At 42.6% G+C, this 27,404-nt stretch overlaps 1 protein-coding gene across 1 annotated transcript; it reads left to right on the top strand.

The window, feature by feature from the left end:
• Positions 1–546: 546 nt before the first annotated feature.
• LOC117540957 (dedicator of cytokinesis protein 3-like) lies at positions 547–25,107 on the top strand (the record flags this gene model as incomplete). The annotated part of the gene is made up of 5 exons (XM_034207948.1): positions 547–847; positions 15,710–15,858; positions 19,762–19,846; positions 21,854–21,895; positions 24,953–25,107. Coding segments are annotated over exons 2-5 (392 nt in total), but the record flags the coding sequence as incomplete, so codon positions are not given.
• Between the last annotated feature and the right edge of the window lie 2,297 nt (positions 25,108–27,404).

Genomic DNA, 27,404 nt, shown 5'->3' with positions numbered 1-27,404 from the left:
AGAGTAAAGTCTGACGAGCAGATACATAAATCACGTTACACTTTATGGCGAAATATGGCTTTTATGTGGCATTCAGGTGCTGTTGGAATAGTCTGAACAAAAGAGTTCCCACGTTAAACATGCCTTTAATCCCTCATATCAATTCATCTTGTGTGGAAGTAAACTGTAGAACTTTATCAAGGGTCCTGTGGATCTTTTAGTGTGGATTAGGACGAGAAGGAGCATCTAAAAAGCATGATTGTTGAGTATAGTGTTGCATTTTAGCCTTTGCAGACCATTTACATGCACACAAACCTACAGTATAGCACACTACGGGTAAAGTAAAACTCCAAAAAGCAGAATAGGGCCTCTTTAAACCTTCTTTTTGTCCGAGGGGTGTCCAGTACACATATATCACTATCTTCACACACACACACACACACACACACACACACACACACACACACACACACACACACACACACACACACACACACACACACACACACACACACACACACACACACACACACACACACACACTTCACTACAGTATATACTGTATATCTGTTCTCAGGTTTTTGTTGCACTCTCTCCAACCTTACCAACGTGTAGAGGAGCTTTGTGCTGCAGACTGGCCCGTGGGCGGAAGAGAGAGTGAGGTAAAGAAAGGAAGATGGGACAAGGTTAGAGGATGTGAGGGAGGCAGAATAAAGCTGAGGTACACAGAGAGAGAGAGAGACATTGTGAGAGGATCCAAAGTATTTGACAGGCTGTCATTTTCTCCTCTGGGTTGCATCGCTGTGCAGAGCTTTGGTAGAATCACAGAGAGCAGAGAAAGGAGAGGATTTATCATCCAAACACACCTGTAAGTAGCTCCAATCATCTCTTTATCCGTGCATAGAGTGTGTGTGTGTGTGTGTGTGTGTGTGTGTGTGTGTGTGTGTGTGTGTGTGTGTGTGTGTGTGTGTGTGTGTGTGGGTGTGTGTGTGTGTGTGTTTGTGTCCATACTTGTGGGTTTTGAGCTGCGTGTAAACTTGGTCCAGGATCTATAGGCTTTAATAAGTGCACTGTCATGTATCTGTAAGCTGACTCACTAACTGTTGCCTTGGCGACGGGGACATTGTTGACATACAGTAGCTGCTTTTATTTTGGTGCATTATTGGAAAGCATACGAAGAAATATCACCCTAACCCTAATATATATCCAATGGTGTGTGTGTGTGTGTGTGTGTGTGTGTGTGTGTGTGTGTGTGTGTGTGTGTGTGTGTGTGTGTGTGTGTGTGTGTGTGTGTGTGTGTGTGTGAGACTCAAGAGGCTCTGTGTGGTACTAATCCTCGAAGACCGTTTGTTTGCTTTCTTTCAAATATTTCACTAATAATATATCCAGTCAAGGTACGAGACAACTAAGTCAGGAACACAGAGATGTTAGCCTTTGCAGACCATGCACTGAAACCTGTATTACACACTTGATGATAGGGAGAACTCCAAAATAACAACAGGGCCTCTTTGAAATAACTCAGTCTTCCAGCTTCAGCGAGGTTCGTGCTTTCATGTTCCACACTGTGTGACTCGTATGGCCTGAATACGACGTTTCTAGCCTGAAATTATTATCTAAGAAATGTAATTATGGAGGAAAGCATTTGGAAAAAGGACGAATCGAAATTGCTGAAACATGTGGAAAAAATATGTTGTAAAACTTCCTTTCAGTTCAGAGCTTCAGTCTGGGTTCTACATTTTAAAGTTTCCAAATAATTTTTGTGTATTCATTTGTATTTTCTTTAGGTGTGTTGTTTGTCTCTACTCGTCTCCACTGGTTGTCTCTACTTGTCTCCACTGGTTGTCTCTACTCGTCTCCACTGGTTGTATCTACTTGTCTCCACTGGTTGTCTCTACTCGTCTCCACTGTGTGTCTCTACTCGTCTCCACTGGTTGTCTCTACTTGTCTCCACTGTTTGTCTCTACTTGTCTCCACTGGTTGTCTCTACTCGTCTCCACTGGTTGTCTCTACTTGTCTCCACTGGTTGTCTCTACTCGTCTCCACTGGTTGTCTCTACTCGTCTCCACTGGTTGTCTCTGTCTCCACTGTTTGTCTCTACTCGTCTCCACTGGTTGTCTCTACTCGTCTCCACTGTTTGTCTCTACTTGTCTCCACTGGTTGTCTCTACTCGTCTCCACTGGTTGTCTCTACTTGTCTCCACTGGTTGTCTCTACTTGTCTCCACTGGTTGTCTCTACTCATCTCCACTGGTTGTCTCTACTTGTCTCCACTGTTTGTCTCTACTCGTCTCCACTGGTTGTCTCTACTCGTCTCCACTGTTTGTCTCTACTCGTCTCCACTGGTTGTCTCTACTCGTCTCCACTGGTTGTCTCTACTTGTCTCCACTGGTTGTCTCTACTTGTCTCCACTGGTTGTCTCTACTCGTCTCCACTGTTTGTCTCTACTTGTCTCTACTCGTCTCCACTGTTTGTCTCTACTCGTCTCCACTGTTTGTCTCTACTCGTCTCCACTGGTTGTCTCTACATGTCTCCACTGGTTGTCTCTACTCGTCTCCACTGTTTGTCTCTACTTGTCTCCACTGGTTGTCTCTACTCGTCTCCACTGTTTGTCTCTACTCGTCTCCACTGTTTGTCTCTACTCGTCTCCACTGTTTGTCTCTACTTGTCTCCACTGGTTGTCTCTACTCGTCTCCACTGTTTGTCTCTACTCGTCTCCACTGTTTGTCTCTACTCGTCTCCACTGGTTGTCTCTACTCGTCTCCACTGTTTGTCTCTACTTGTCTCCACTGTTTGTCTCTACTCGTCTCCACTGGTTGTCTCTACTCGTCTCCACTGTTTGTCTCTACTCGTCTCCACTGGTTGTCTCTACTCGTCTCCACTGGTTATCTCTACTCGTCTCCACTGGTTGTCTCTACTTGTCTCCACTGTTTGTCTCTACTGTTTGTCTACTCGTCTCCACTGGTTGTCTCTACTCGTCTCCACTGGTTGTCTCTACTCGTCTCCACTGGTTGTCTCTACTCGTCTCCACTGGTTGTCTCTACTCGTCTCCACTGGTTGTCTCTACTCGTCTCCACTGTTTGTCTCTACTCGTCTCCACTGGTTGTCTCTACTTGTCTCCACTGTGTGTCTCTACTCGTCTCCACTGGTTGTCTCTACTCGTCTCCACTGGTTGTCTCTACTTGTCTCCACTGGTTGTCTCTACTCGTCTCCACTGGTTGTCTCTACTTGTCTCCACTGGTTGTCTCCACTGGTTGTCTCTACTCGTCTCCACTGTTTGTCTCTACTCGTCTCCACTGGTTGTCTCTACTTGTCTCCACTGGTTGTCTCTACTTGTCTCCACTGGTTGTCTCTACTTGTCTCCACTGGTTGTCTATACTCGTCTCCACTGTTTGTCTCTACTTGTCTCTACTCGTCTCCACTGGTTGTCTCTACTTGTCTCCACTGTGTGTCTCTACTTGTCTCCACTGGTTGTCTCTACTTGTCTCCACTGTGTGTCTCTACTTGTCTCCACTGTGTGTCTCTACTCGTCTCCACTGGTTGTCTCTACTCGTCTCCACTGGTTGTCTCTACCCGTCTCCACTGGTTGTCTCTACTCGTCTCCACTGTTTGTCTCTACTCGTCTCCACTGGTTGTCTCTACTTGTCTCCACTGGTTGTCTCTACTCGTCTCCACTGGTTGTCTCTACTCGTCTCCACTGGTTGTCTATACTCGTCTCCACTGTTTGTCTCTACTTGTCTCCACTGGTTGTCTCTACTCGTCTCCACTGGTTGTCTCTACTCGTCTCCACTGTTTGTCTCTACTCGTCTCCACTGGTTGTCTCTACTTGTCTCCACTGTTTGTCTCTACTCGTCTCCACTGGTTGTCTATACTCGTCTCCACTGTTTGTCTCTACTTGTCTCCACTGGTTGTCTCTACTTGTCTCCACTGGTTGTCTCTACTTGTCTCCACTGTTTGTCTCTACTCGTCTCCACTGGTTGTCTATACTCGTCTCCACTGTTTGTCTCTACTTGTCTCCACTGGTTGTCTCTACTCGTCTCCACTGGTTGTCTCTACTTGTCTCCACTGTTTGTCTCTACTTGTCTCCACTGGTTGTCTATACTCGTCTCCACTGTTTGTCTCTACTTGTCTCCACTGGTTGTCTCTACTCGTCTCCACTGTTTGTCTCTACTTGTCTCCACTGTGTGTCTCTACTCGTCTCCACTGTGTGTCTCTACTTGTCTCCACTGGTTGTCTCTACTTGTCTCCACTGTTTGTCTCTACTCGTCTCCACTGGTTGTCTCTACTCGTCTCCACTGGTTGTCTCTACTCGTCTCCACTGGTTGTCTCTACTTGTCTCCACTGTTTGTCTCTACTCGTCTCCACTGGTTGTCTCTACTCGTCTCCACTGGTTGTCTCTACTTGTCTCCACTGGTTGTCTCTACTCGTCTCCACTGGTTGTCTCTACTCGTCTCCACTGTGTGTCTCTACTCGTCTCCAATGGTTGTCTCTACTCGTCTCCACTGGTTGTCTCTACTTGTCTCCACTGGTTGTCTCTACTCGTCTCCACTGGTTGTCTCTACTTGTCTCCACTGGTTGTCTCCACTGGTTGTCTCTACTCGTCTCCACTGTTTGTCTCTACTCGTCTCCACTGGTTGTCTCTACTCCTCTCCACTGGTTGTCTCTACTTGTCTCCACTGGTTGTCTCTACTTGTCTCCACTGGTTGTCTCTACTTGTATCCACTGGTTGTCTCTACTTGTCTCTACTCGTCTCCACTGGTTGTCTCTACTCGTCTCCACTGGTTGTCTCTACTTGTCTCCACTGGTTGTCTCTACTCGTCTCCACTGGTTGTCTCTACTTGTCTCCACTGGTTGTCTCCACTGGTTGTCTCTACTCGTCTCCACTGTTTGTCTCTACTCGTCTCCACTGGTTGTCTCTACTTGTCTCCACTGGTTGTCTCTACTTGTCTCCACTGGTTGTCTCTACTTGTCTCCACTGGTTGTCTATACTCGTCTCCACTGTTTGTCTCTACTTGTCTCTACTCGTCTCCACTGGTTGTCTCTACTTGTCTCCACTGTGTGTCTCTACTTGTCTCCACTGGTTGTCTCTACTTGTCTCCACTGGTTGTCTCTACCCGTCTCCACTGTTTGTCTCTACTCGTCTCCACTGTTTGTCTCTACTCGTCTCCACTGGTTGTCTCTACTTGTCTCCACTGTTTGTCTCTACTCGTCTCCACTGGTTGTCTATACTCGTCTCCACTGTTTGTCTCTACTTGTCTCCACTGGTTGTCTCTACTTGTCTCCACTGGTTGTCTCTACTTGTCTCCACTGTTTGTCTCTACTCGTCTCCACTGGTTGTCTATACTCGTCTCCACTGTTTGTCTCTACTTGTCTCCACTGGTTGTCTCTACTTGTCTCCACTGGTTGTCTCTACTTGTCTCCACTGTTTGTCTCTACTCGTCTCCACTGGTTGTCTCTACTCGTCTCCACTGTTTGTCTCTACTTGTCTCCACTTGTTGTCTCTACTTGTCTCCACTGTTTGTCTCTACTCGTCTCCACTGGTTGTCTATACTCGTCTCCACTGTTTGTCTATACTCGTCTCCACTGTTTGTCTCTACTTGTCTCCACTGGTTGTTTCTACTCGTCTCCACTGTTTGTCTATACTCGTCTCCACTGTTTGTCTCTACTTGTCTCCACTGGTTGTCTATACTCGTCTCCACTGGTTGTCTCTACTTGTCTCCACTGTTTGTCTCTACTCGTCTCCACTGGTTGTCTATACTCGTCTCCACTGTTTGTCTATACTCGTCTCCACTGTTTGTCTCTACTTGTCTCCACTGGTTGTCTCTACTCGTCTCCACTGTTTGTCTCTACTTGTCTCCACTGTTTGTCTCTACTCGTCTCCACTGGTTGTCTATACTCGTCTCCACTGTTTGTCTCTACTTGTCTCCACTGTTTGTCTCTACTCGTCTCCACTGGTTGTCTATACTCGTCTCCACTGTTTGTCTCTACTTGTCTCCACTGGTTGTCTATACTCGTCTCCACTGTGTGTCTCTACTCGTCTCCACTGGTTGTCTATACTCGTCTCCACTGTTTGTCTCTACTCGTCTCCACTGGTTGTCTCTACTCGTCTCCACTGTTTGTCTCTACTTGTCTCCACTGTTTGTCTCTACTCGTCTCCACTGGTTGTCTATACTCGTCTCCACTGTTTGTCTCTACTTGTCTCCACTGGTTGTCTCTACTCGTCTCCACTGTTTGTCTCTACTTGTCTCCACTGTGTGTCTCTACTCGTCTCCACTGTGTGTCTCTACTTGTCTCCACTGGTTGTCTCTACTTGTCTCCACTGTGTGTCTCTACTCGTCTCCACTGTTTGTCTCTACTCGTCTCCACTGGTTGTCTCTACTCGTCTCCACTGGTTGTCTCTACTCGTCTCCACTGGTTGTCTCTACTCGTCTCCACTGGTTGTCTCTACTTGTCTCCACTGTTTGTCTCTACTCGTCTCCACTGTGTGTCTCTACTCGTCTCCACTGTGTGTCTCTACTCGTCTCCACTGTTTGTCTCTACTCGTCTCCACTAGTTGTCTCTACTTGTCTCCACTGGTTGTCTCTACTCGTCTCCACTGGTTGTCTCTACTCGTCTCCACTGTGTGTGTGTCTTGCGTGTCACCAGGCTGGGTTTAATCAAGGTCAGGGGAGGATTTGGGATGTGGAGCAGGAGTTTAAGGACACAACACACACACACACACACACACACACACACACACACACACACACACACACACATACACACACACTGTGGAGATGCATAGGAATAAATATGTTCCGCGACATGACCATTCAGCTTCTAAATGAACCTCATCTGCAGCAGAACTCAGGAAACACACACACACACACACACACACACACACACACACACACACACACACACACACTCTGCCAGAGGAGGTTGCTTTCACCAAACTCTGATTGGTAATACATGAAGCATGGAGCAGTAAAGCCCAAAAAGGAAATTGTGTGTGGTCTAGCATTACTATACGTGTGGGGACATACATCTGTTTACACAGTCACGTGTGGGGACTCGTCTCCCTTATGGGGACAAAATGGAGGTCCCCATGAGGGGAATCATTAATTTTAGGGTGAAGACTTGGTTAGGGTTAGGGTTAGGGTTAGGGTAAGGTTAAGGGTTAGGGTTAGGCATGTGTTGGTTATGGTTAAGGTTAGGATAAGTCTCCAGGAAATGCATGTAAGTCAATGTAATGTCCCCTGAAGTGATGTATACATGGTATGTGTGTGTGTGTGCTCCCTCAGCATTTGGACGGTGTGAAGATGAAGCAGAATGTCTGCTAATGGCTCCGAGGTGTTGGAGAGTCCCCTCTGATTTAGGCGATGTCACTTCCTGTTAGCAGGCTTGAAACCGGTGACTTCCTGAAAGTAATCGTGGGTTCTGTGTGTTCCCGCGGAGGGAAATGAGATGAATGTTCCGTTAATCTCCTTTTTTCTCATTTGGAGATTTACGCCCTCGCTTAAAGACGACTTACTCGGCTCAGTTCGTGCATCTCATGTTCAAAAAGCTCTTTTATTTAGTAGATGTTTTCTGCATGTAAATGCTCTGCAAAGACTAAAATCCCAAAGTTCCGGAACATAGTGACGTCACTACGGAACACTGAGCCTTAGCAAACCAAATGAAAATCTCTCTCTTGATCTCTGCTCTGGATCAAGCTCATCTTGCAGCATTTTTTAACGTGAAAGAAGAAGAATTTCATTGCCATTTCTACACTGTAGCTTATGTGCATATGACAATAAAACCTTCTGAATGTGAATTTGAAAAAGCATCACAAGCGATCAACCCACAGACAGATATCATCCGGCAGCCCTTTACGGATCGCTAAGTATCCTTCAGATCATTGTTTTGGTTTTACAGCCCATTTTATCCAATGTGAACACAACAACATACTGTTCTTTACATTTGTATTTTTCTTTTTTTAACCCTGTGCAAACTCTTGCTTTTCTATCCTGAGCTTCACTCCTTTGGGTATGTATTTTATGTTCCTTTTACATCGACAACATTCAGTGCAAAATAAGAAACGCACGTTGTCTTCTGGTCCTCCTGGCCTCGTGCTTTTCTCATCAGAAAGGTTTGAAACTGCAGCAGGATGTCGCTAAGGGAGGAGAGGTGTTGCAAATGTCCCGTTAGATATTCCAGCTGTCAGGAGAGATGTGACACCCTGTTGCCCCTGGAGACCCCATCCTCTCACCCACAGCTATTACAAAACATTGCTGTACATTTGAAAGAAATGCTGCTCCAAAACCAAGTAAATGAATAATGAAAATATTGTGTTTTCGCCTTTAATAAGTTCAAACATCTGCCAATAGAACTAGTGAAAAGTAGCTTGGTAAGATTCCTTGAAATAAGAAGGGATATTGAGATACAACTTCTTATTAGCTGGGAGAACTTGTTCTGAACTGTATTTAACCAGAAACAGGACATTTTGTGTTACAAGATAAGCCAGAAAAGCTCAAAGTTTCTGATCTAAGTTGGCGATCTTCCAAATGTGTTTTCTAAAATCAAATAAGATTTATTTTGTGAAAGAAGATATTTACGAACACAGCAGCTTCAAAAAAAACCTTGTTTCATCTTAGATATAACTCAACAAAATATGTTTTCAAGAGTCTTTGAGTTAACACGAAGATGCATTGTCTCAAAACAAGACCCTCTATCTCACTGCGTAGTTCCTTCTGAAGTTATTATGTCGAACATGAAGTTTAAGGACATATTCTGACTCGAAATTAGACGAATATACACTGTTTTTACAGTGTTGTGGTGAAAAAGCTGTGTGTAGACGCAGCAGCGATGTTATGATGGTCTGTCAGAGAGAGGAACATCTTTATCTGAAGTCTCTCTGACTGTAAAGCCAAAGAGCAGAGTTGTATTTCTGCAGCTGAACAGATGCTTTCATCTCATTGTGTTCGCTCTGAATCTAACGTCCAATGAAACAGCAGCGTGTCCAACCTGCTCCGTTATCTGAGATCCACCCGGCTGCTTTTCAGAGCGTGAGGTGGTAACGATGGGGTAAACTGTGTGTGTGTGTGTGTGTGTGTGTGTGTGTGTGTGTGACTGTGACTGTGTGAGAGAGAGAGAGAGAGAGAGAGAGAGAGAGAGAGAGAGATAGAGAGAGAGAGAGAGAGAGAGAGAGAGAGAGAGAGAGAGAGAGAGAGAGAGAGACAGTGACAGTGAGAGATAGAGGGACAGAGACCAAGCGAAAAACGTTTATTTCGCTGTGAGAAGAATGTGAAGAATAGAGGGTGGAATATGAGTCTGTCTAACATCTGTGTGTGTGTGTGTGTGTGTGTGTGTGTGTGTGTGTGTGTGTGTGTGTGTGTGTGTTTGTGCATGTGTGTGTGTGTGTTCCCGCAGGATGTGAAGGTGTGATTGCTCACTTTAGTCGAGGGAGAGAGGCATGGGGAGACTTCAAATCGTAAAAGTAGTTGACAGAAAAGAGATTGTGTATTTTCCTCTCAAAGAGAGATCGATCGGGCAATTCCTCAAAGAAGCACCATTTATATCTATCTGTGGAGAGAGGGTTGTATTTGAAGAAGGTGGAGAGGAAACTCTGCCGTCCTATTGGTCGAGCTGGAGCGCCTGTTGATTAGCTGATTAAGTCAGAAGAGTTCATTCTCAATCTTAATCAATCTTTATTTATTTATACATTTAAAACAACCTCAGTAGACAGGGAAACGATACAATATAGAATAACACAAAAGGAGTACAATAATAAAAAACCAGATGAAAGGCACACCAACTAGAAACATATAATATAGTGATATATATAATGAACAAATGTTATGTTCAACGAGAATTCAAAGCCAGTGAGAATTGGACCAATCACAATGTTGTTTTTAGAGAAACCAGACGGATGGCACTTCATCCTCAGACTCCATGTTGCCTCAAAAGCTGCTTCTGTTTTGATGTCATGCTCCAGAAGTAAAGGTGTAACCATCTCAGTGAGGCAGTTGTTGTGAGAGTGTTATATTGGGATTTTTTTTAAACTGTTGAAACGTTTTGTCAGCTTCTATGAGACTCTGTGGCGTTTAGAAATGATTTGTTTCCTGAAGTTCATCAGTTAATAAAACTTCCACAAATAAGACAGTCAAAACCAAATGTTTAATTGTTTCTATTTGTTATTAGCGGTAGAGGAGGTGGATGATTTTCTTTTATTCCAATGCTAAATGACCTATATGAGCACAATAAAAGCATTACAGCACACAGGGTGATACAGAACAGATATAATTATGAGATACATATTGAAAATAAAGACTCAATCGTCCCATCATGCCCCAACTGAAACAGAATTCCCTGTCTTGCGCTTTCCCAACATGTGACTCATTTAGTAAAGAAATTGATTATATTACATTACATTACATTTAGCTGACGCTTTTATCCAAAGCGACTTACAATAAGTACATTCGACCAGGAAGACACAACCTTGAAGAAAACAGAATCATATAAGTACATTATATTATATACATTTATTTTAGTATTGCTTGCTCTTTGAAAGACATGCTCCCAACTTTAATATGTATTTATCACTCAGAGTGTGTACCAGAGAGCATTAGTGTGTGTCCAGGGGGCTTCTCTTCAAAAACTAATGTTCAACAGATGCTGGGCAGAGCTGCTGTGTGTCACTGTTGCTAGGAAACTAGTGAAAACCATTTTGTTGAAGCGGCAATCTTTGGCAAAAAAGCGTCAGTGTTTTTATCCCCGAGTGCTAATCCCTCAGCTGGGGTCCCGACAGGAAGTGCAGGGAGAAGGACTTCCCTGAGGACACATTAACTCACAGTGTTATTATAATGTATAAACAGGAAACACACCTCTTTAAAATTACACCATATTTGAAATATATATATATATATATATATTTATATATATATATATATTTTACTCACTGCAGAAAGAAGTACAGTTTTACCTCTGGGGTGGGTGTTTTCTGTCGCAGTGTAAATTATGCTGAGCTGCTTTAAAGAGTCCTCTCCTGCTGATGTTCAGGTGTATATCAGTATGTAGTGTCTCTACTTTAAAGAGTCCTTTCCTGCTGATGTTCAGGTGTATATCAGTATGTAGTGTCTCTACTTTAAAGAGTCCTCTCCTGCTGATGTTCAGGTGTATAACAGTATGTAGTGTCTCTACTTTAAAGAGTCCTTTCCTGCTGATGTTCAGGTGTATATCAGTATGTAGTGTCTCTACTTTAAAGAGTCCTCTCCTGCTGATGTTCAGGTGTATATCAGTATGTAGTGTCTCTACTTTAAAGAGTCCTCTCCTGCTGATGTTCAGGTGTATATCAGTATGTAGTGTCTCTACTTTAAAGAGTCCTTTCCTGCTGATGTTCAGGTGTATATCAGTATGTAGTGTCTCTACTTTAAAAAGTCCTCTCTTGCTGATGTTCAGGTGTATATCAGTATATAGTGTCTCTACTTTAAAGAGTCCTTTCCTGCTGATGTTCAGGTGTATATCAGTATGTAGTGTCTCTACTTTAAAGAGTCCTCTCCTGCTGATGTTCAGGTGTATAACAGTATGTAGTGTCTCTACTTTAAAGAGTCCTTTCCTGCTGATGTTCAGGTGTATATCAGTATGTAGTGTCTCTACTTTAAAGAGTCCTCTCCTGCTGATGTTCAGGTGTATATCAGTATGTAGTGTCTCTACTTTAAAGAGTCCTCTCCTGCTGATGTTCAGGTGTATATCAGTATGTAGTGTCTCTACTTTAAAGAGTCCTTTCCTGCTGATGTTCAGGTGTATATCAGTATGTAGTGTCTCTACTTTAAAAGTCCTCTCTTGCTGATGTTCAGGTGTATATCAGTATATAGTGTCTCTACTTTAAAGAGTCCTTTCCTGCTGATGTTCAGGTGTATATCAGTATGTAGTGTCTCTACTTTAAAGAGTCCTCTCCTGCTGATGTTCAGGTGTATATCAGTATGTAGTGTCTCTACTTTAAAGAGTCCTCTCCTGCTGATGTTCAGGTGTATATCAGTATGTAGTGTCTCTACTTTAAAGAGTCCTCTCCTGCTGTTGTTCAGGTGTATATCAGTATGTAGTGTCTCTACTTTAAAGAGTCCTCTCCTGCTGATGTTCAGGTGTATATCAGTATGTAGTGTCTCTACTTTAAAGAGTCCTCTCCTGCTGATGTTCAGGTGTATATCAGTATGTAGTGTCTCTACTTTAAAGAGTCCTCTCCTGCTGATGTTCAGGTGTATGTCAGTATGTAGTGTCTCTACTTTAAAGAGTCCTCTCCTGCTGATGTTCAGGTGTATATCAGTATGTAGTGTCTCTACTTTAAAGAGTCCTCTCCTGCTGTTGTTCAGGTGTATATCAGTATGTAGTGTCTCTACTTTAAAGAGTCCTCTCCTGCTGATGTTCAGGTGTATATCAGTATGTAGTGTCTCTACTTTAAAGAGTCCTCTCCTGCTGTTGTTCAGGTGTATATCAGTATGTAGTGTCTCTACTTTAAAGAGTTCTCTCCTGCTGATGTTCAGGTGTATATCAGTATGTAGTGTCTCTACTTTAAAGAGTCCTCTCCTGCTGATGTTCAGGTGTATATCAGTATGTAGTGTCTCTACTTTAAAGAGTCCTCTCCTGCTGATGTTCAGGTGTATATCAGTATGTAGTGTCTCTACTTTAAAGAGTCCTCTCCTGCTGATGATCAGGTGTATATCAGTATGTAGTGTCTCTACTTTAAAGAGTCCTCTCCTGCTGATGTTCAGGTGTATATCAGTATGTAGTGTCTCTACTTTAAAGAGTTCTCTCCTGCTGATGTTCAGGTGTATATCAGTATGTAGTGTCTCTACTTTAAAGAGTCCTCTCCTGCTGATGTTCAGGTGTATATCAGTATGTAGTGTCTCTACTTTAAAGAGTCCTCTCCTGCTGTTGTTCAGGTGTATATCAGTGTGTAGTGTCTCTACTTTAAAGAGTCCTCTCCTGCTGATGTTCAGGTGTATATCAGTATGTAGTGTCTCTACTTTAAAGAGTCCTCTCCTGCTGATGTTCAGGTGTATATCAGTATGTAGTGTCTCTACTTTAAAGAGTCCTCTCCTGCTGATGTTCAGGTGTATATCAGTATGTAGTGTCTCTACTTTAAAGAGTTCTCTCCTGCTGATGTTCATGTGTATATCAGTATGTAGTGTCTCTACTTTAAAGAGTCCTCTCCTGCTGATGTTCAGGTGTATATCAGTATGTAGTGTCTCTACTTTAAAGAGTTCTCTCCTGCTGATGTTCATGTGTATATCAGTATGTAGTGTCTCTACTTTAAAGAGTCCTCTCCTGCTGATGTTCAGGTGTATATCAGTATGTAGTGTCTCTACTTTAAAGAGTCCTCTCCTGCTGATGTTCAGGTGTATATCAGTATGTAGTGTCTCTACTTTAAACAGTCCTCTCCTGCTCCTCTATGTTTAGAGATGTAGGGTCTTTCCTGCACTTATTCCTGGCTTATGTTTTTTCCCAGCATGCACTGGGACAAGACTGGTCGATATTCTTTTCGAGCTGCGTCAACAAACTCTGTGCTTTCTTATTTCCTAAAAACAGTTCCTCCTCCTCTGCAGCCACAGTTACATAATGACACAGATGCATCTCCTCCCAAACACAGAGATAAACAACACACACACACACACACACACACACACACTTACACACACACACACACACACACACTTACACACACACACACACACACACACACACACACACACACACACACACACACACACACACACACATACACACACGCACACAGAGAGAGACTGAAGACAGTAAATGAGAGGCTTTCAGACACGCATGCAGCGTGTCTGAAAGCCTCTCATTTACTGTGTGAGAGGTAAATGCTACAGTATATGTGTATATGTGTGTTTGCAATTATGTATGCATGCATTACAACTCATATTCAGGTGTGTGTACAGTCAGCAAATATGTAGTGAACACAAATGTAATCACAATCCATGCATAAAGAGACATGAAAAGTGCCAGCCTGGTAAAAATGACGTGTGTACGTTTACAGATAACATTTGTTTTTGACGTGTCTCAAAAAGGTCTATTCAAACACTGAAAAAGTTAGATGGAAATCCAGGACAATTTTGTGGTCTTTCTGATATAAACAATAACTTATTTTAAGGTATTACAATGTAAATAAAAGTAAAGTAAATAGATGTTAGTAAGAAATAAAAGAATTGTATACAGTATTGTCATGGCTTGTATCCACTCAGAACGTCTCTATACTGTATGTGTGCTACTTAATACTTGATATACTTACCTTTTTGTCATATACTGTAAGAAGTGTGTGTGTGTGTGTGTGTGTGTGTGTGTGTGTGTGTGTGTGTGTGTGTGTGTGCGTGTGTGTGTGTGTGTGTGCGTGTGTGTGTGTGCGTGCATGCGTGTGTGTGTGGTGTGATACCTGCCCCTTAAGAGCAAATGCTGCCTTCCTAGCGTCCTGAGAAGAACTGAGCGGACATTTAGCTGAGGTCTGCAGGGTACATTAGAGCGCTAATAATATAACTAACTATAGGGGAAAGTGTGTGTGTGTGTTTGTGTGTGTGTGTGTGTGTGTTTGTGTGTGTGTGTGTGTGTGTGTGTGTGTGTGTGGCCTATCATTACTATACTTGTGGGGACCTACATCTGTTTACACAGTCACGTGTGGGGACTCGCCTCCCTTATGGGGACAAATTGGAGGTCCCCATGAGGGGAATCATTAATTTGAGGGTGAAGACTTGGTTAGGGTTAGGGTTAGGGTTAGGGTTAGGCATGTGTTGGTTATGGTTAAGGTTAGGATAAGTCTCCAGGAAATGCATGTAAGTCAATGTAATGTCCCCTGAAGTGATGTATACATGGTATGTGTGTGTGTGTGTGTGTGTGTGTGTGTGTGTGTGGTGCTGTCTCAGTTGTAACACCACACTATTAACCTGTAGTCTAATCGGTGCTGACCTTGTTTTAGAGAAGCCTTCAGAGACCCCAGAGGAGTCTGAATGTGCATTAAAAATGTGATTAAACACTTTAAGGCAACTAGCAATCTATTTCCTTCTAGATCAAATTGATTAATCATGATTTCTTTCCTCAATTGAAAAAGGGGACAATACCCATTAAAAGTCTGTTATTGAGCCTATTCAGCGTTCGGGGATATTAAACTGCAACAAAAAAAGGCCACTTCTCAAATTTAAGAAACTAGAACTTCGGGTATGTTTCTATTGAAATATTACACATGTTCAACCTAGAAAATATAGATTAGACCAAAGCTGACAGGAGGCAAACAACAGCAAAGTAAGTGTTTCGTTCAACAGTCAAATCAAGACTTGGATCCCTAATAATTAAACACACAATATGTCATATCTGCTGCCATTGACCTCTCAATCAAAACACCAAGAAAAGACAGAGTTTGGCAGTGTTGTGAAGTACTGAAGGATCATGGGAGTTGTAGTCTTCATCCCATATTGTCCCCATAGTCTGCTTCTTCTTAACCTTTCCTCTTTAGGAGCTGTATCATCCAGTTAAAATATAAACAGATATACACACTATGCAACATGTAGTTAAGACAGATATGTGGCTGAGAACTGCATAAAAAGTCACTTTATGACAACTTCAGTGCAAAAGATAACACCACAATAACGCTTGAGGTGCCAAAAGATTACGACTTACTCCGCATGAATTGGACAACAGATGAGTGTAATATCTCCCCCTCTCTCCCCCTCTCTCCCCTCTTTCTCCCCCGTCTGCCCCCCCCCTCATCAGAAACACAAGGTGGACCTGTTCTATAAGGTGCGTCACGTGATGCTGGAGCTGCTGGACCTGAGGAGGCAGATGCTGTCGGGTCACCTGACGCAGGAGCAGAGCCGAGACGTGAAGAGACACATCACTGTGAGGCTGGACTGGGGCAACGAGTGAGGACGCACACACACATACACACACACACACATGCACACACACACACACACACACACACACACACACACGCACACACACACACACACACACACACACACACACACACACACACACACACACACACACACAGACACACACACACACAGAGAGAGAGAGAGAGAGACATGGCTGTGAGGCTGGACTGGGGCAACGAGTGAGGACACACATACACATACACACACACACACACACAGAGAGAGAGAGAGAGACACACACACACACACACACACACACACACACACACACACACACACACACACACACACACACAGAGAGAGAGAGAAACACACAGAGAGAGAGAGACACACACACACTCACTGAGAGAGAGACACACCCACCCACACACACACACACACAGATACAAACACACAAACAAACACACACAAACTCACACATTCACATACACACACACATACACACACACACACACACACACACACACAGAGACACACACATTCACACACACAGAGACACACACTTTACACACACTGACAGGTGTTGACAGAGATTTAAAGAGAAGAGAAGTTGAGATTGAAAATGTATATGCGCTTATCCATTTAAGGGTTAATATGCAAGACATACATAAAGAAGCATTTGTTAAATAAGTGATAAAGTCATAAAGATGTTGATGGTTATAATACAAGATGTCTAATATTCTAACACAAATCAACTGATGAATGCAATGTTAGAACAAATACATAGATGTTAATAATTGGGATTATACAAGGCAGCATATTTAAATGCAAAAAGACACACACGTCTTTTGTTCTCGTGTTAGGAGCACAAACTGTATTTCACAAAAGGATGTGAGGCAGGAATAGCAGTGGCTGCAAAGGCTCATGGGAGATTGTCAAAGAGCTGATGGAAAACAAACGAAAAGGAGAGAAATTGACCCGGGATTGAGTTATTTATCCTGAGAGGTGTGCGACCCAGACCTGAAGCATCTTAATGTTTCCTCTGGAGTCTCGCTCAAACATAATTAACCTCCTCTACCACCGAACACACAGAAATAAAACCTTTTGTTTTTAAATCACATTTACAGAAACCGTTTACTGCGTCTTTAAGAGCCGGGTCGAAGGTCAGCTGCTTTTGTGATTGAACAGAAAGTAATCCTCAGGAACAATAACCCCCCCCGAGGCAGCATCTAAAATTACTTAGATTGAGTGTGTGTGTGTGTGTGTGTGTGTGTGTGTGTGTGTGTGTGTGTGTGTGTGTGTGTGTGTGTGTGTGTGTGTGTGTGTGTGTGTGTGTGTGTGTGTGTGTGTGTGTGTGTGTGTGTGTGTGTGTGTGTGTGTGTGTGAGGTTTTTAAAGGTTATATGAGGAACATTGATCAACTCATTTTTCATCTCTTTAAATATATTTTGGGGATTTGAGAAGTAATGTTTTACATGGCGTTGTGGCAGCAAATGCATTCATAAGGAGCAGCCTCTTCTGGGTTTAAAAAGTGAAAATCTACCAGGAGGGGGTTCATTATTCACAAATACAAGTTTGATTGTATAGAAGTCTCTGAGAAAATGAGCCTTGCTTCAAACCTGTTAAACCCCGGGGACCCTGTTTTTTTTTTTTCACGACACTGTGTCTCAGGGGATCTTAATATTTAAGAACCTATTAATGTGTTATACCAGATTAACAGAAATAATCTCAGCTAACTGACGATACAAACCATTTTAACCAAAACAAAACACAAGTCTCATAAGAAGCATCTAAATGACCCCTGAGCGAAAAATGCTAACAGACATTGGCACAGAACTCAAGATAAAAGTACCCTTATTACTTATCGTAGCTGCACATACAAGATATCCGATTAAAGCTGAGGTTCAACAGATTATTTAGGTATATAGTATCATCACTGAGTGATCTGAACTCGCGACAGGGGAAGCAAACACAGACATCACAACACGTACCTTTACGGAGCTTCTAGGGGAGATCGTCTCACCGTAGCTGTCAATCTGATCAAAAGACGTGTTCCATGGCATTAAAACGAGAAAAAACGCAGCTGAATCGGTTAATCCATAGGTTTTTAACGTCTATGTATAAAAAAAATATTTCATTTATAATCCATAATTCCATTTTTATGTAAAAATCGGAGAGCAAAAGTTAGCTGCTAATGGTAGCCACCAGAGTGGCTGCTGCTTCTGGTCTTGGCTATGCGGCAGTCTCACACACACATTACCAAATAAGGACTATGTGGGAGTTTCCCTCGATTCCATTGGCTCTGACGATCAGAAAGAGATGTCACATGTCAAAATCCAGCAAGGGGGGCCAGAGATATGGAACATCCACCCAAATGGCCCCAGAAGAGGGTTTTTTTTGCTAAATCTGTCTAAAAAGGTCAAATATCACTTGTTTTGCATCAATCTTGATACAGGGTACTTATTATATGTTGTACTTTGGATTCCTAAAGCTTTTAGTCTACTAACCCATCATCCAAGGTTAGTTTTCACTATAAGTACAACATTTATTTTGGACGGACACTATAATTTACAGTTTTTTACCATGTTCAATCTGAATTTTCTTTAAAATAAAAAACTTTGAGAAAAAATATTATTAATGTAACCCTTTTAGAAGGGAAGATATGGTCATTTGTTCTGGGAATGTCATTTTCGAGCCTGAAACCTGAAAAACAGGCTCAGGGTTTAACAGGTTAAGAAATAATTGTCCTGATTGAGACAATGAGTGAATTGTCTCGATCTCAAAAGTATGTTTCAATGGTCATTTCGTACATTATAGCCCTCTTTAAACCAGACGATAAAGAACAGTAAGCAGAATAGGTCAGATTGAATAGAAGTCTATGAGAAAATGAGCCTTGCTTAAGTAAACATTTTCCTGATGAGTTTATGCCCTCAATCTCTAGTTTTAAGTCTTCTTCAACACAGCACAATTTTCATTTAGTAGTTTATAACCCTCTTTAAAATAGACAACAAATCAGAGTAGGCAGAGCAAGTCAGATTGAATAGAAGTCTATGAGAAAATGAACCAACTTCTCACTTGATTTCTTACCTCAGTAAACATTGTCCTGATGAGTTTATGGTCTCGATCTCTAGTCTTAGGTCTTCTTCAATACAGCTTGATGTTCATTTAGTAAATGATGGTCCAATTATGTATTTCAACCATAACCCTTTCACAGTTTTTTATTAACTTTATCAAAGTGAGGCATAACATTTTGGTCGCCTAAAATGTCTTTCAATTTTGGGTACTTTTTTATTTTATTTATTTATTTGTTAATCAACACTCTATGTGTTTACATTTTGTATTATAATCCCCATTAATATGATTATTATTCATATATCATTTTGTATCTATTTCCATTCTAGTACTTTTGTAGTTAAATATGTTTTTATTTTCTTCACATAAAAAAAAGTACTGCTTTCGAGTTTAAGACATGTTTCTATGTTATATTTTATTCATAATATGATTGTAGTTTGAACAATACATGCACGGTCACTACAGGTCAATAAATAATAAGTAAATTAATCTTTAGATCTTGTATTGTACATTTGTTTTTGTTGCTGTTGTGTAATAGAAGCTTCAAATGAAGAACCAAGTGGGTCTGAACGACATGTTTACTTTATATTTATTAATTTAACAGTTTCCAACTAGAACGGTGGAAGACGGAGAAAATGCACTCGACATACTCGTATTAATTTCTATATCAAAACAGGAAGGAGCAAAAGCAGGACACATACTTACACTTTTTTACTTCAACATTTGACCCTTAACTTCTGTGAAGAAGCAAATAAACAAATGTTTTTACTGCCTTAAATAAAAGAAGTTACAACAGTTGCAAACTATTGTCAACATCGAATGAATGTTATCTGCGTAGATTAATATTTAAATGATCTCCTCCTCTCTCTTTCAGACACATGGGTCTGGACCTGGTGCCCAGGAAGGAGTTTGAGATGGTGGATGAAGACCAGATCAGCGTGTCAGATCTTTATAAGATGGTAAGTTGAAAATATAATACATATATGTTTGTGGGGGAAACTTCTGAAGCAATTGGAAACAGGACTCAGAGAGGCACGAGGAGAGCTGGAGCTTTGATGGCAAACACTGACGGTTTATTTGGAGCCTCGGCCGGAGAGACATGTGGTGTGTCACGAGTTGCCAAACCAATTCTGAAGAACTCTTCTGTAGCTCCAGGTTTTAACTAGTTCGGAGTGTGATAATCAACATTCTTCATCAGCGAGACTAAACAAATATGGACCCTGAATCTAACTAGAGCTCTCGTCCATAGAAAATAATGTGCGCCAGGGAACCTACGTCCCTGAACAGTAAACTACCTCATGGCGGCTTGTGCTCATAGACTGGCAACAACAATGCGCCCAAGCTGCCCCTCCTTCAGAGAGATAGCAGCAATACCCAAGGCCGTAGACCTATGCCGTGGGAAAGGAGACAGTGAAGAGAGAAAACGATGAACTGGGTCGAAGGTTGAATACCTAAGCAAATTATTCCATAACACTGTTAATAATTGAGTTTTTGGGAGAAGGGTTTGGATTAAATAAGTGAAAACTTCTTCCCACCCCTTTTCGGATTTGTGTAATTAGGTAGTTCATTTGTTCATATATAATTTGATACTGCTTGAGTTTGTATATAATCATAATTCTCATGTTTCATTTCAGTATTAATATAAATGTTTTGTATTATTGTTTTACATGTTCGAAATACATTTGAGTAAAGTGCAATCATTTTAGAGAAACACTTAATAATAATAATAATAATAATAATAATAATAATAATAATAATACATTTGATTTATATAGCACTTTTCCTGGTGCTCAAAGTGCTTGTTTTAATGAAACACAACTGCAGCTATACTTGTTTTTGAGTGAGTTTCTGCGATGTGAGGAGTATTGTTGGATGTTCCTGATGTTCATCGGTCCGGCTTTTAATAGCCGAGCTGCAGCCATAAAACTCCGTCGTCGTGGTGATTCCTCTTTGTTGCGTTGCCTAGAGACTGATGTGGGGACGGGAAAGAGAGAAAGTGTTAAAGTTGATGGATGGGGAACAGACACTATTGAGGAGAAGACTGTCCTTTTTTTATTTACTTCACATACTGTTTCAGAACCACGATTAAATACAAATACATAAAGAAAAACTAATGTAAAGTTAAAGAGTCCTCTCCTGCTGATGTTCAGGTGTATATCAGTATGTAGTGTCTCTACTTTAAAGAGTCCTCTCCTGTTGATGTTCAGGTGTATATCAGTATGTAGTGTCTCTACTTTAAAGAGTCCTCTCCTGCTGATGTTCAGGTGTATATCAGTATGTAGTGTCTCTACTTTAAAGAGTCCTCTCCTGCTGATGTTCAGGTGTATATCAGTATGTAGTGTCTCTACTTTAAAGAGTCCTCTCCTGCTGATGTTCAGGTGTATATCAGTATGTAGTGTCTCTACTTTAAAGAGTCCTCTCCTGCTGATGTTCAGGTGTATATCAGTATGTAGTGTCTCTACTTTAAAGAGTCCTCTGCTGCTGATGTTCAGGTGTATATCAGTATGTAGTGTCTCTACTTTAAAGAGTCCTCTCCTGCTGATGTTCAGGTGTATATCAGTATGTAGTGTCTCTACTTTAAAGAGTCCTCTCCTGCTGATGTTCAGGTGTATCTCAGTATGTAGTGTATCTACTTTAAAAGAGTCCTCTCCTGCTAATGTTCAGGTGTATATCAGTATGTAGTGTCTCTACTTTAAAGAGTCCTCTCCTGCTGATGTTTAGGTGTATATCAGTATGTAGTGTCTCTACTTTAAAGAGTCCTCTCCTGCTGATGTTCAGGTGTATATCAGTATGTAGTGTCTCTACTTTAAAGAGTCCTCTCCTGCTGACGTTCAGGTGTATCAGTTTGTAGAGTCTCTTTTCACCCTCTGTCTGAAAGCAGAGCCTGCTCTGATTGGTTAGCTCGCCAGCTCTGTTGTGATTGGTCAACCTGAAGTAACGTTTTGTTTCTTTCTGTGTTTCCCCAGCACCTCTCCAGCAGACACAGCGTCCAACAGAGCACCACACAGGTAAGTACTGCTGTAAAATGAGTGTAAACACATTAAAAGTATACCCAAGCTCTCAAATACCGTACTTTACTTCCCCAGAATGCACCACAGTTACTATTCCCTATTCCTGATTTAACGTAATCCTCTGAATTACATAAAGACACCACAAATACATTATACTTTAATAATTCAGCTCCTGCACAGTTTGTACTTTCACTATAGTCATATCATTAATACTTCAACTTGAAACGTGCTTTATAGAAAACAGCCTTGTCCCGTCTAAGTCAATATTACAGCGTTAATATTCCTTTTTTGTACAGGACAGACATGGTTAAAGGCTGCTAATGTTTGATATAAATGATACATCTCACTATCTTGTGTTGTGGTGAGTTCAGGCTGACAGTAGTTTGTGGTATGTTCAGGCCGACAGTACAGTAGTTTGTGGTGAGTTCAGGCCGACGGTAGTTTGTGGTATGTTCAGGCCGACGGTAGTTTGTGGGGTGTTCAGGCCGACGGTAGTTTGTGGTGTGTTCAGGCCGACGGTAGTTTGTGGGGTGTTCAGGCCGACGGTAGTTTGTGGTGTGTTCAGGCCGACGGTAGTTTGTGGTGTGTTCAGGCCGACGGTAGTTTGTGGTGTGTTCAGGCTGACGGTAGTTTGTGGTGTGTTCAGGCCGACAGTAGTTTGTGGAGTGTTCAGGTTGACGGTAGTTTGTGGTGTGTTCAGGCTGATAGTAGTTTGTGGTGTGTTCAGGCTGACGGTAGTTTGTGGTGTGTTCAGGCTGACGGTAGTTTGTGTGTGTTCAGGCTGACGGTAGTTTGTGGTGTGTTCAGGCTGACGGTAGTTTGTGGTGTGTTCAGGCTGATAGTAGTTTGTGGTGTGTTCTAGCAGCTGACGGTAGTTTGTGGTGTGTTCAGGCTGACAGTAGTTTGTGGTGTGTTCAGGCTGACAGTAGTTTGTGGTGTGTTCAGGCTGACGGTAGTTGTGGTGTGTTCAGGCTGACGGTAGTTTGTGTGTGTTCACAGGCTGACGGTAGTTTGTGGTGTGTTCAGGCTGACGGTAGTTTGTGGTGTGTTCAGGCTGACAGTAGTTTGTGGTGTGTTCAGGCTGACAGTAGTTTGTGGTGTGTTCAGGCTGACAGTAGTTTGTGGTGTGTTCAGGTTGACGGTAGTTTGTGGTGTGTTCAGGCTGATAGTAGTTTGTGGTGTGTTCAGGCTGACGGTAGTTTGTGGTGTGTTCAGGCTGACAGTAGTTTGTGGTGTGTTCAGGCTGACGGTAGTTTGTGGTGTGTTCAGGCTGACGGTAGTTTGTGGTGTGTTCAGGCTGACGGTAGTTTGTGGTGTGTTCAGGCTGACGGTAGTTTGTGGTGTGTTCAGGCTGACAGTAGTTTGTGGTGTGTTCAGGCTGACAGTAGTTTGTGGTGTGTTCAGGCTGACGGTAGTTTGTGGTGTGTTCAGGCTGACGGTAGTTTGTGGTGTGTTCAGGCTGACGGTAGTTTGTGGTGTGTTCAGGCCAACAGTAGTTTGTGGTGTGTTCAGGCTGACAGTAGTTTGTGGTGTGTTCAGGCCAACAGTAGTTTGTGGTGTGTTCAGGCTGACGCTAGTTTGTGGTGTGTTCAGGCTGACGGTAGTTTGTGGTGTGTTCAGGCCAACAGTAGTTTGTCGAGTGTTCAGGCTGACAGTAGTTTGTGGTGTGTTCAGGCCAACAGTAGTTTGTGGTGTGTTCAGGCTGACGCTAGTTTGTGGTGTGTTCAGGCTGATGGTAGTTTGTGGTGTGTTCAGGCTGACAGTAGTTTGTGGTGTGTTCAGGCTGACAGTAGTTTGTGGTGTGTTCAGGCTGACAGTAGTTTGTGGTGTGTTCAGGCTGACTGTAGTTTGTGGTGTGTTCAGGCTGACGGTAGTTTGTGGTGTGTTCAGGCTGACGGTAGTTTGTGGTGTGTTCAGGCTGACGGTAGTTTGTCGAGTGTTCAGGCCAACAGTAGTTTGTGGTGCGTTCAGGGCTGACAGTAGTTGTGGTGTGTTCAGGCTGACAGTAGTTTGTGGTGTTATTCAGGCTGACAGTAGTTTGTGGTGTGTTCAGGCTGACAGTAGTTTTGTGGTGTGTTCAGGCTGACAGTAGTTTGTGGTGTGTTCAGGCTGACTGTAGTTTGTGGTGTGTTCAGGCTGACGGTAGTTTGTGGTGTGTTCAGGCTGACGGTAGTTTTGTGGTGTGTTCAGGCTGACAGTAGTTTGTGGTGTGTTCAGGCTGACAGTAGTTTGTGGTGTGTTCAGGCCGACGGTAGTTTGTGGTGTGTTCAGGCCGACAGTAGTTTGTGGTGTGTTCAGGCCGACGGTAGTTTGTGGTGTGTTCAGGCCGACGGTAGTTTGTGGTGAGTTCAGGCTGACAGTAGTTTGTGGTGTGTTCAGGCTGACAGTAGTTTGTGGTGTGTTCACGCTGACAGTAGTTTGTGGTGTGTTCAGGCTGACGGTAGTTTGTGGTGTGTTCAGGCTGATAGTAGTTTGTGGTGTGTTCAGGCTGACAGTAGTTTGTGGTGTGTTCAGGCTGACAGTAGTTTGTGGTGTGTTCAGGCTGACGGTAGTTTGTGGTGTGTTCACGCTGACAGTAGTTTGTGGTGTGTTCAGGCTGACAGTAGTTTGTGGTGTGTTCAGGCTGATGGTAGTTTGTGGTGTGTTCAGGCTGACGGTAGTTTATGGTGTGTTCAGGCTGACGGTAGTTTGTGGTGTGTTCAGGCTGACGGTAGTTTGTGGTGTGTTCAGGCTGATGGTAGTTTGTGGTGTGTTCAGGCTGATGGTAGTTTGTGGTGTGTTCAGGCTGATGGTAGTTTGTGGTGTGTTCAGGCTGACAGTAGTTTGTGGTGTGTTCACGCTGACGGTAGTTTGTGGTGTGTTCAGGCTGATGGTAGTTTGTGGTGTGTTCAGGCTGACGGTAGTTTGTGGTGTGTTCAGGCTGACGGTAGTTTGTGGTGTGTTCAGGCTGATGGTAGTTTGTGGTGTGTTCAGGCTGATGGTAGTTTGTGGTGTGTTCAGGCTGATGGTAGTTTGTGGTGTGTTCAGGCTGATGGTAGTTTGTGGTGTGTTCAGGCTGATGGTCGGGGTCAGAGACACGGTGAGCCCTGCAGAGTGCCGGTGCCTCACCACCTGCTGGTCAACCTGAAGAGCTTCACCTACAACAGCATCGGAGAGGACACGGACATCTTCTTCTCTCTGTACGACCTGAGGGAGGGCAAGACCATCAGGTACACACACACACACACACACACACACACACACACACACACACACACACACACACACACACACACACACACACACACACACACACACACACACACAATGTTAGAAAATAATCACTGGTCCCCGGCTTGAGCTTCAACCTCAGGATCCATGTGTCTGTGATCCTCTCCAGAATGGAAGGAGTCATCACATACAGAGCATCAACTAGTTCCTGAACAGTGTCCTTCACATGCTGATATCCAAGAGAGGGAGTTACACAGTCACAAGATGGAGGAATGCCGGTTCTTCATCCTGTCATGAACAAAATACTGACTTCTCAAAATTCGGACTTTTTCTGAATACTTCAAAATGTTAATCATCACTCGTCACCGGCTTGAGCTTCAATATAAAAATATAGATTAAAGCTGCTTTAAGTAGTATGTTAAAGCGTGTACCGGGTGTATATCATATGTACAGTGCTCTACATAGCCTTTCACCCACTCTCTCTCCCTCTCACACACACACACACACACACACACACACACACACACACACACACACACACACACACACACACACACACACACACACACACACACACACACACACACACACACACACACACACACACACAGACACACACACACACACACATACACACACACACACCTGACAAAATGCTGATCTGTGAGAGGCCACACGGAGCTGCAGTGAATTAAACATGACCTCCATAATGACTCATTAATTATTCATCAGTGGAGAAATCATAATGCTAACAGTTAGGGGATGGCTAATGTCAACAATGAGCATTCAGTTATTATGCTCCAAATATCTGGAACAAACTCCCAGAAACCTGCAGGTCCGCTGCAACTCTGACTACTTTTAAATCCAGGCTGAAGACTTTTCTTTTTGTCGCTGCTTTTAATTGAACTATTCATATCTTAGACTGCACTGTAACTTTTATCCATGTACTTTTTTCTTTTAATGTTTAATTGACAGCACTGTAACTTTTATCCATGTATTTTTTCTTTTAATGTTTATTTTATTAGCTTTTCTTTTTAATGACTGATTTTAAATGCCATTTTCTGAATGTCTTTCATTTTTTGTAAAGCACTTTGAATTGCCTTGTGTTGAAAAGTGCTATATAAATAAACTTGCCTTGCCTTGCCTTGCCTTGATGTAGTCCAACTGTTAAGGTGTGTGTGTGTGTGTGTGTGTGTGTGTGTGTGTGTGTGTGTGTGTGTGTGTGTGTGTGTGTGTGTGTGTGTGTGTGTGTGTGTGTGTGTGTTATTGCAAAGGAGAGTACAGTTCACAGTAAGATCAATGAGAAAATTATAGATATGTTTGCAGAAAGGGAGTTGTTTCTTTCTGTCCTCTGTACACACACACACACACACACACACACACACACACACACACACACACACACACACACACACACACACACACATTTGACCTTGGCAGGGTTTGCTGACTCAGCATCAGGGTGTAATGACAACACCTGCTCCTCTGAGACTTAGATGGAAGAGGAGAGGAAACACAGGAAGAGAGGAGAGGAAACATGATAGGAGAGGAAATGAGAGATAAATAAAAACAAAAGATGGAGGAAAGAGGAATCAATGAATGAGAAAAGAGGAGAGAGGAAACTATACAGAGGAAATAGAAGCGTGGATAGAGAGTGAGAAGGAGCCAAAAGATAAGAGGAGAGGAGAGAGAGGAAACACAAGCTCTGCTCTGATTGGTTAGTTAGACGGTTCTGTTGTGATTGGTTAACCACTTAGAGATGTCCCGCCTCCTTAGCCTAACACGTACAATGTGTTGGAGCGCTAGCCAATAGGAGCACGAGTGTTCAATCGTGATGTCTCTATGTTAAGGAAGTAAAGTAAGGAGTCAAATGGAGGCGTTTCAGGGAGATTTTAGCCTTTGCAGACCATTTACATAACGCACTACACGAAAGAGAGAGAGAGTGTGTGTGTGTGTGTGTGTGTGTGTGTGTGTGTGTGTGTGTGTGTGTGTGTGTGTGTGTGTGTGTGTGTGTGTGTGTGTGTGTGTGTGTGTGTGTACTATGATGCATTGCTGTACAATCAGAATCAAAATACTCTTTTTTATCCCAGGTGGGGGGATTGGGATCCGTTTTAGAATAACATAAAATACGTTCAAAACACTTAATTAAATATTTATATAAAGATAAGAAGTTAGAATAAAATGTCCATTTTTTGAAGATTAAATAAAATATATTTATCTACAAATATCTAATAACAGTTGAAACAATTAAATAAAGATATTTCTATAAATATAAGAGTCTAAATTAATATTTCCA

Source organism: Gymnodraco acuticeps, unplaced genomic scaffold, assembly GCF_902827175.1.
Source record: "Gymnodraco acuticeps unplaced genomic scaffold, fGymAcu1.1, whole genome shotgun sequence".
Classification (NCBI taxonomy): domain Eukaryota; kingdom Metazoa; phylum Chordata; class Actinopteri; order Perciformes; family Bathydraconidae; genus Gymnodraco; species Gymnodraco acuticeps.
Note: the sequence above shows the minus strand (reverse complement) of the source record. Positions and strands in the feature narration are given on the sequence as shown.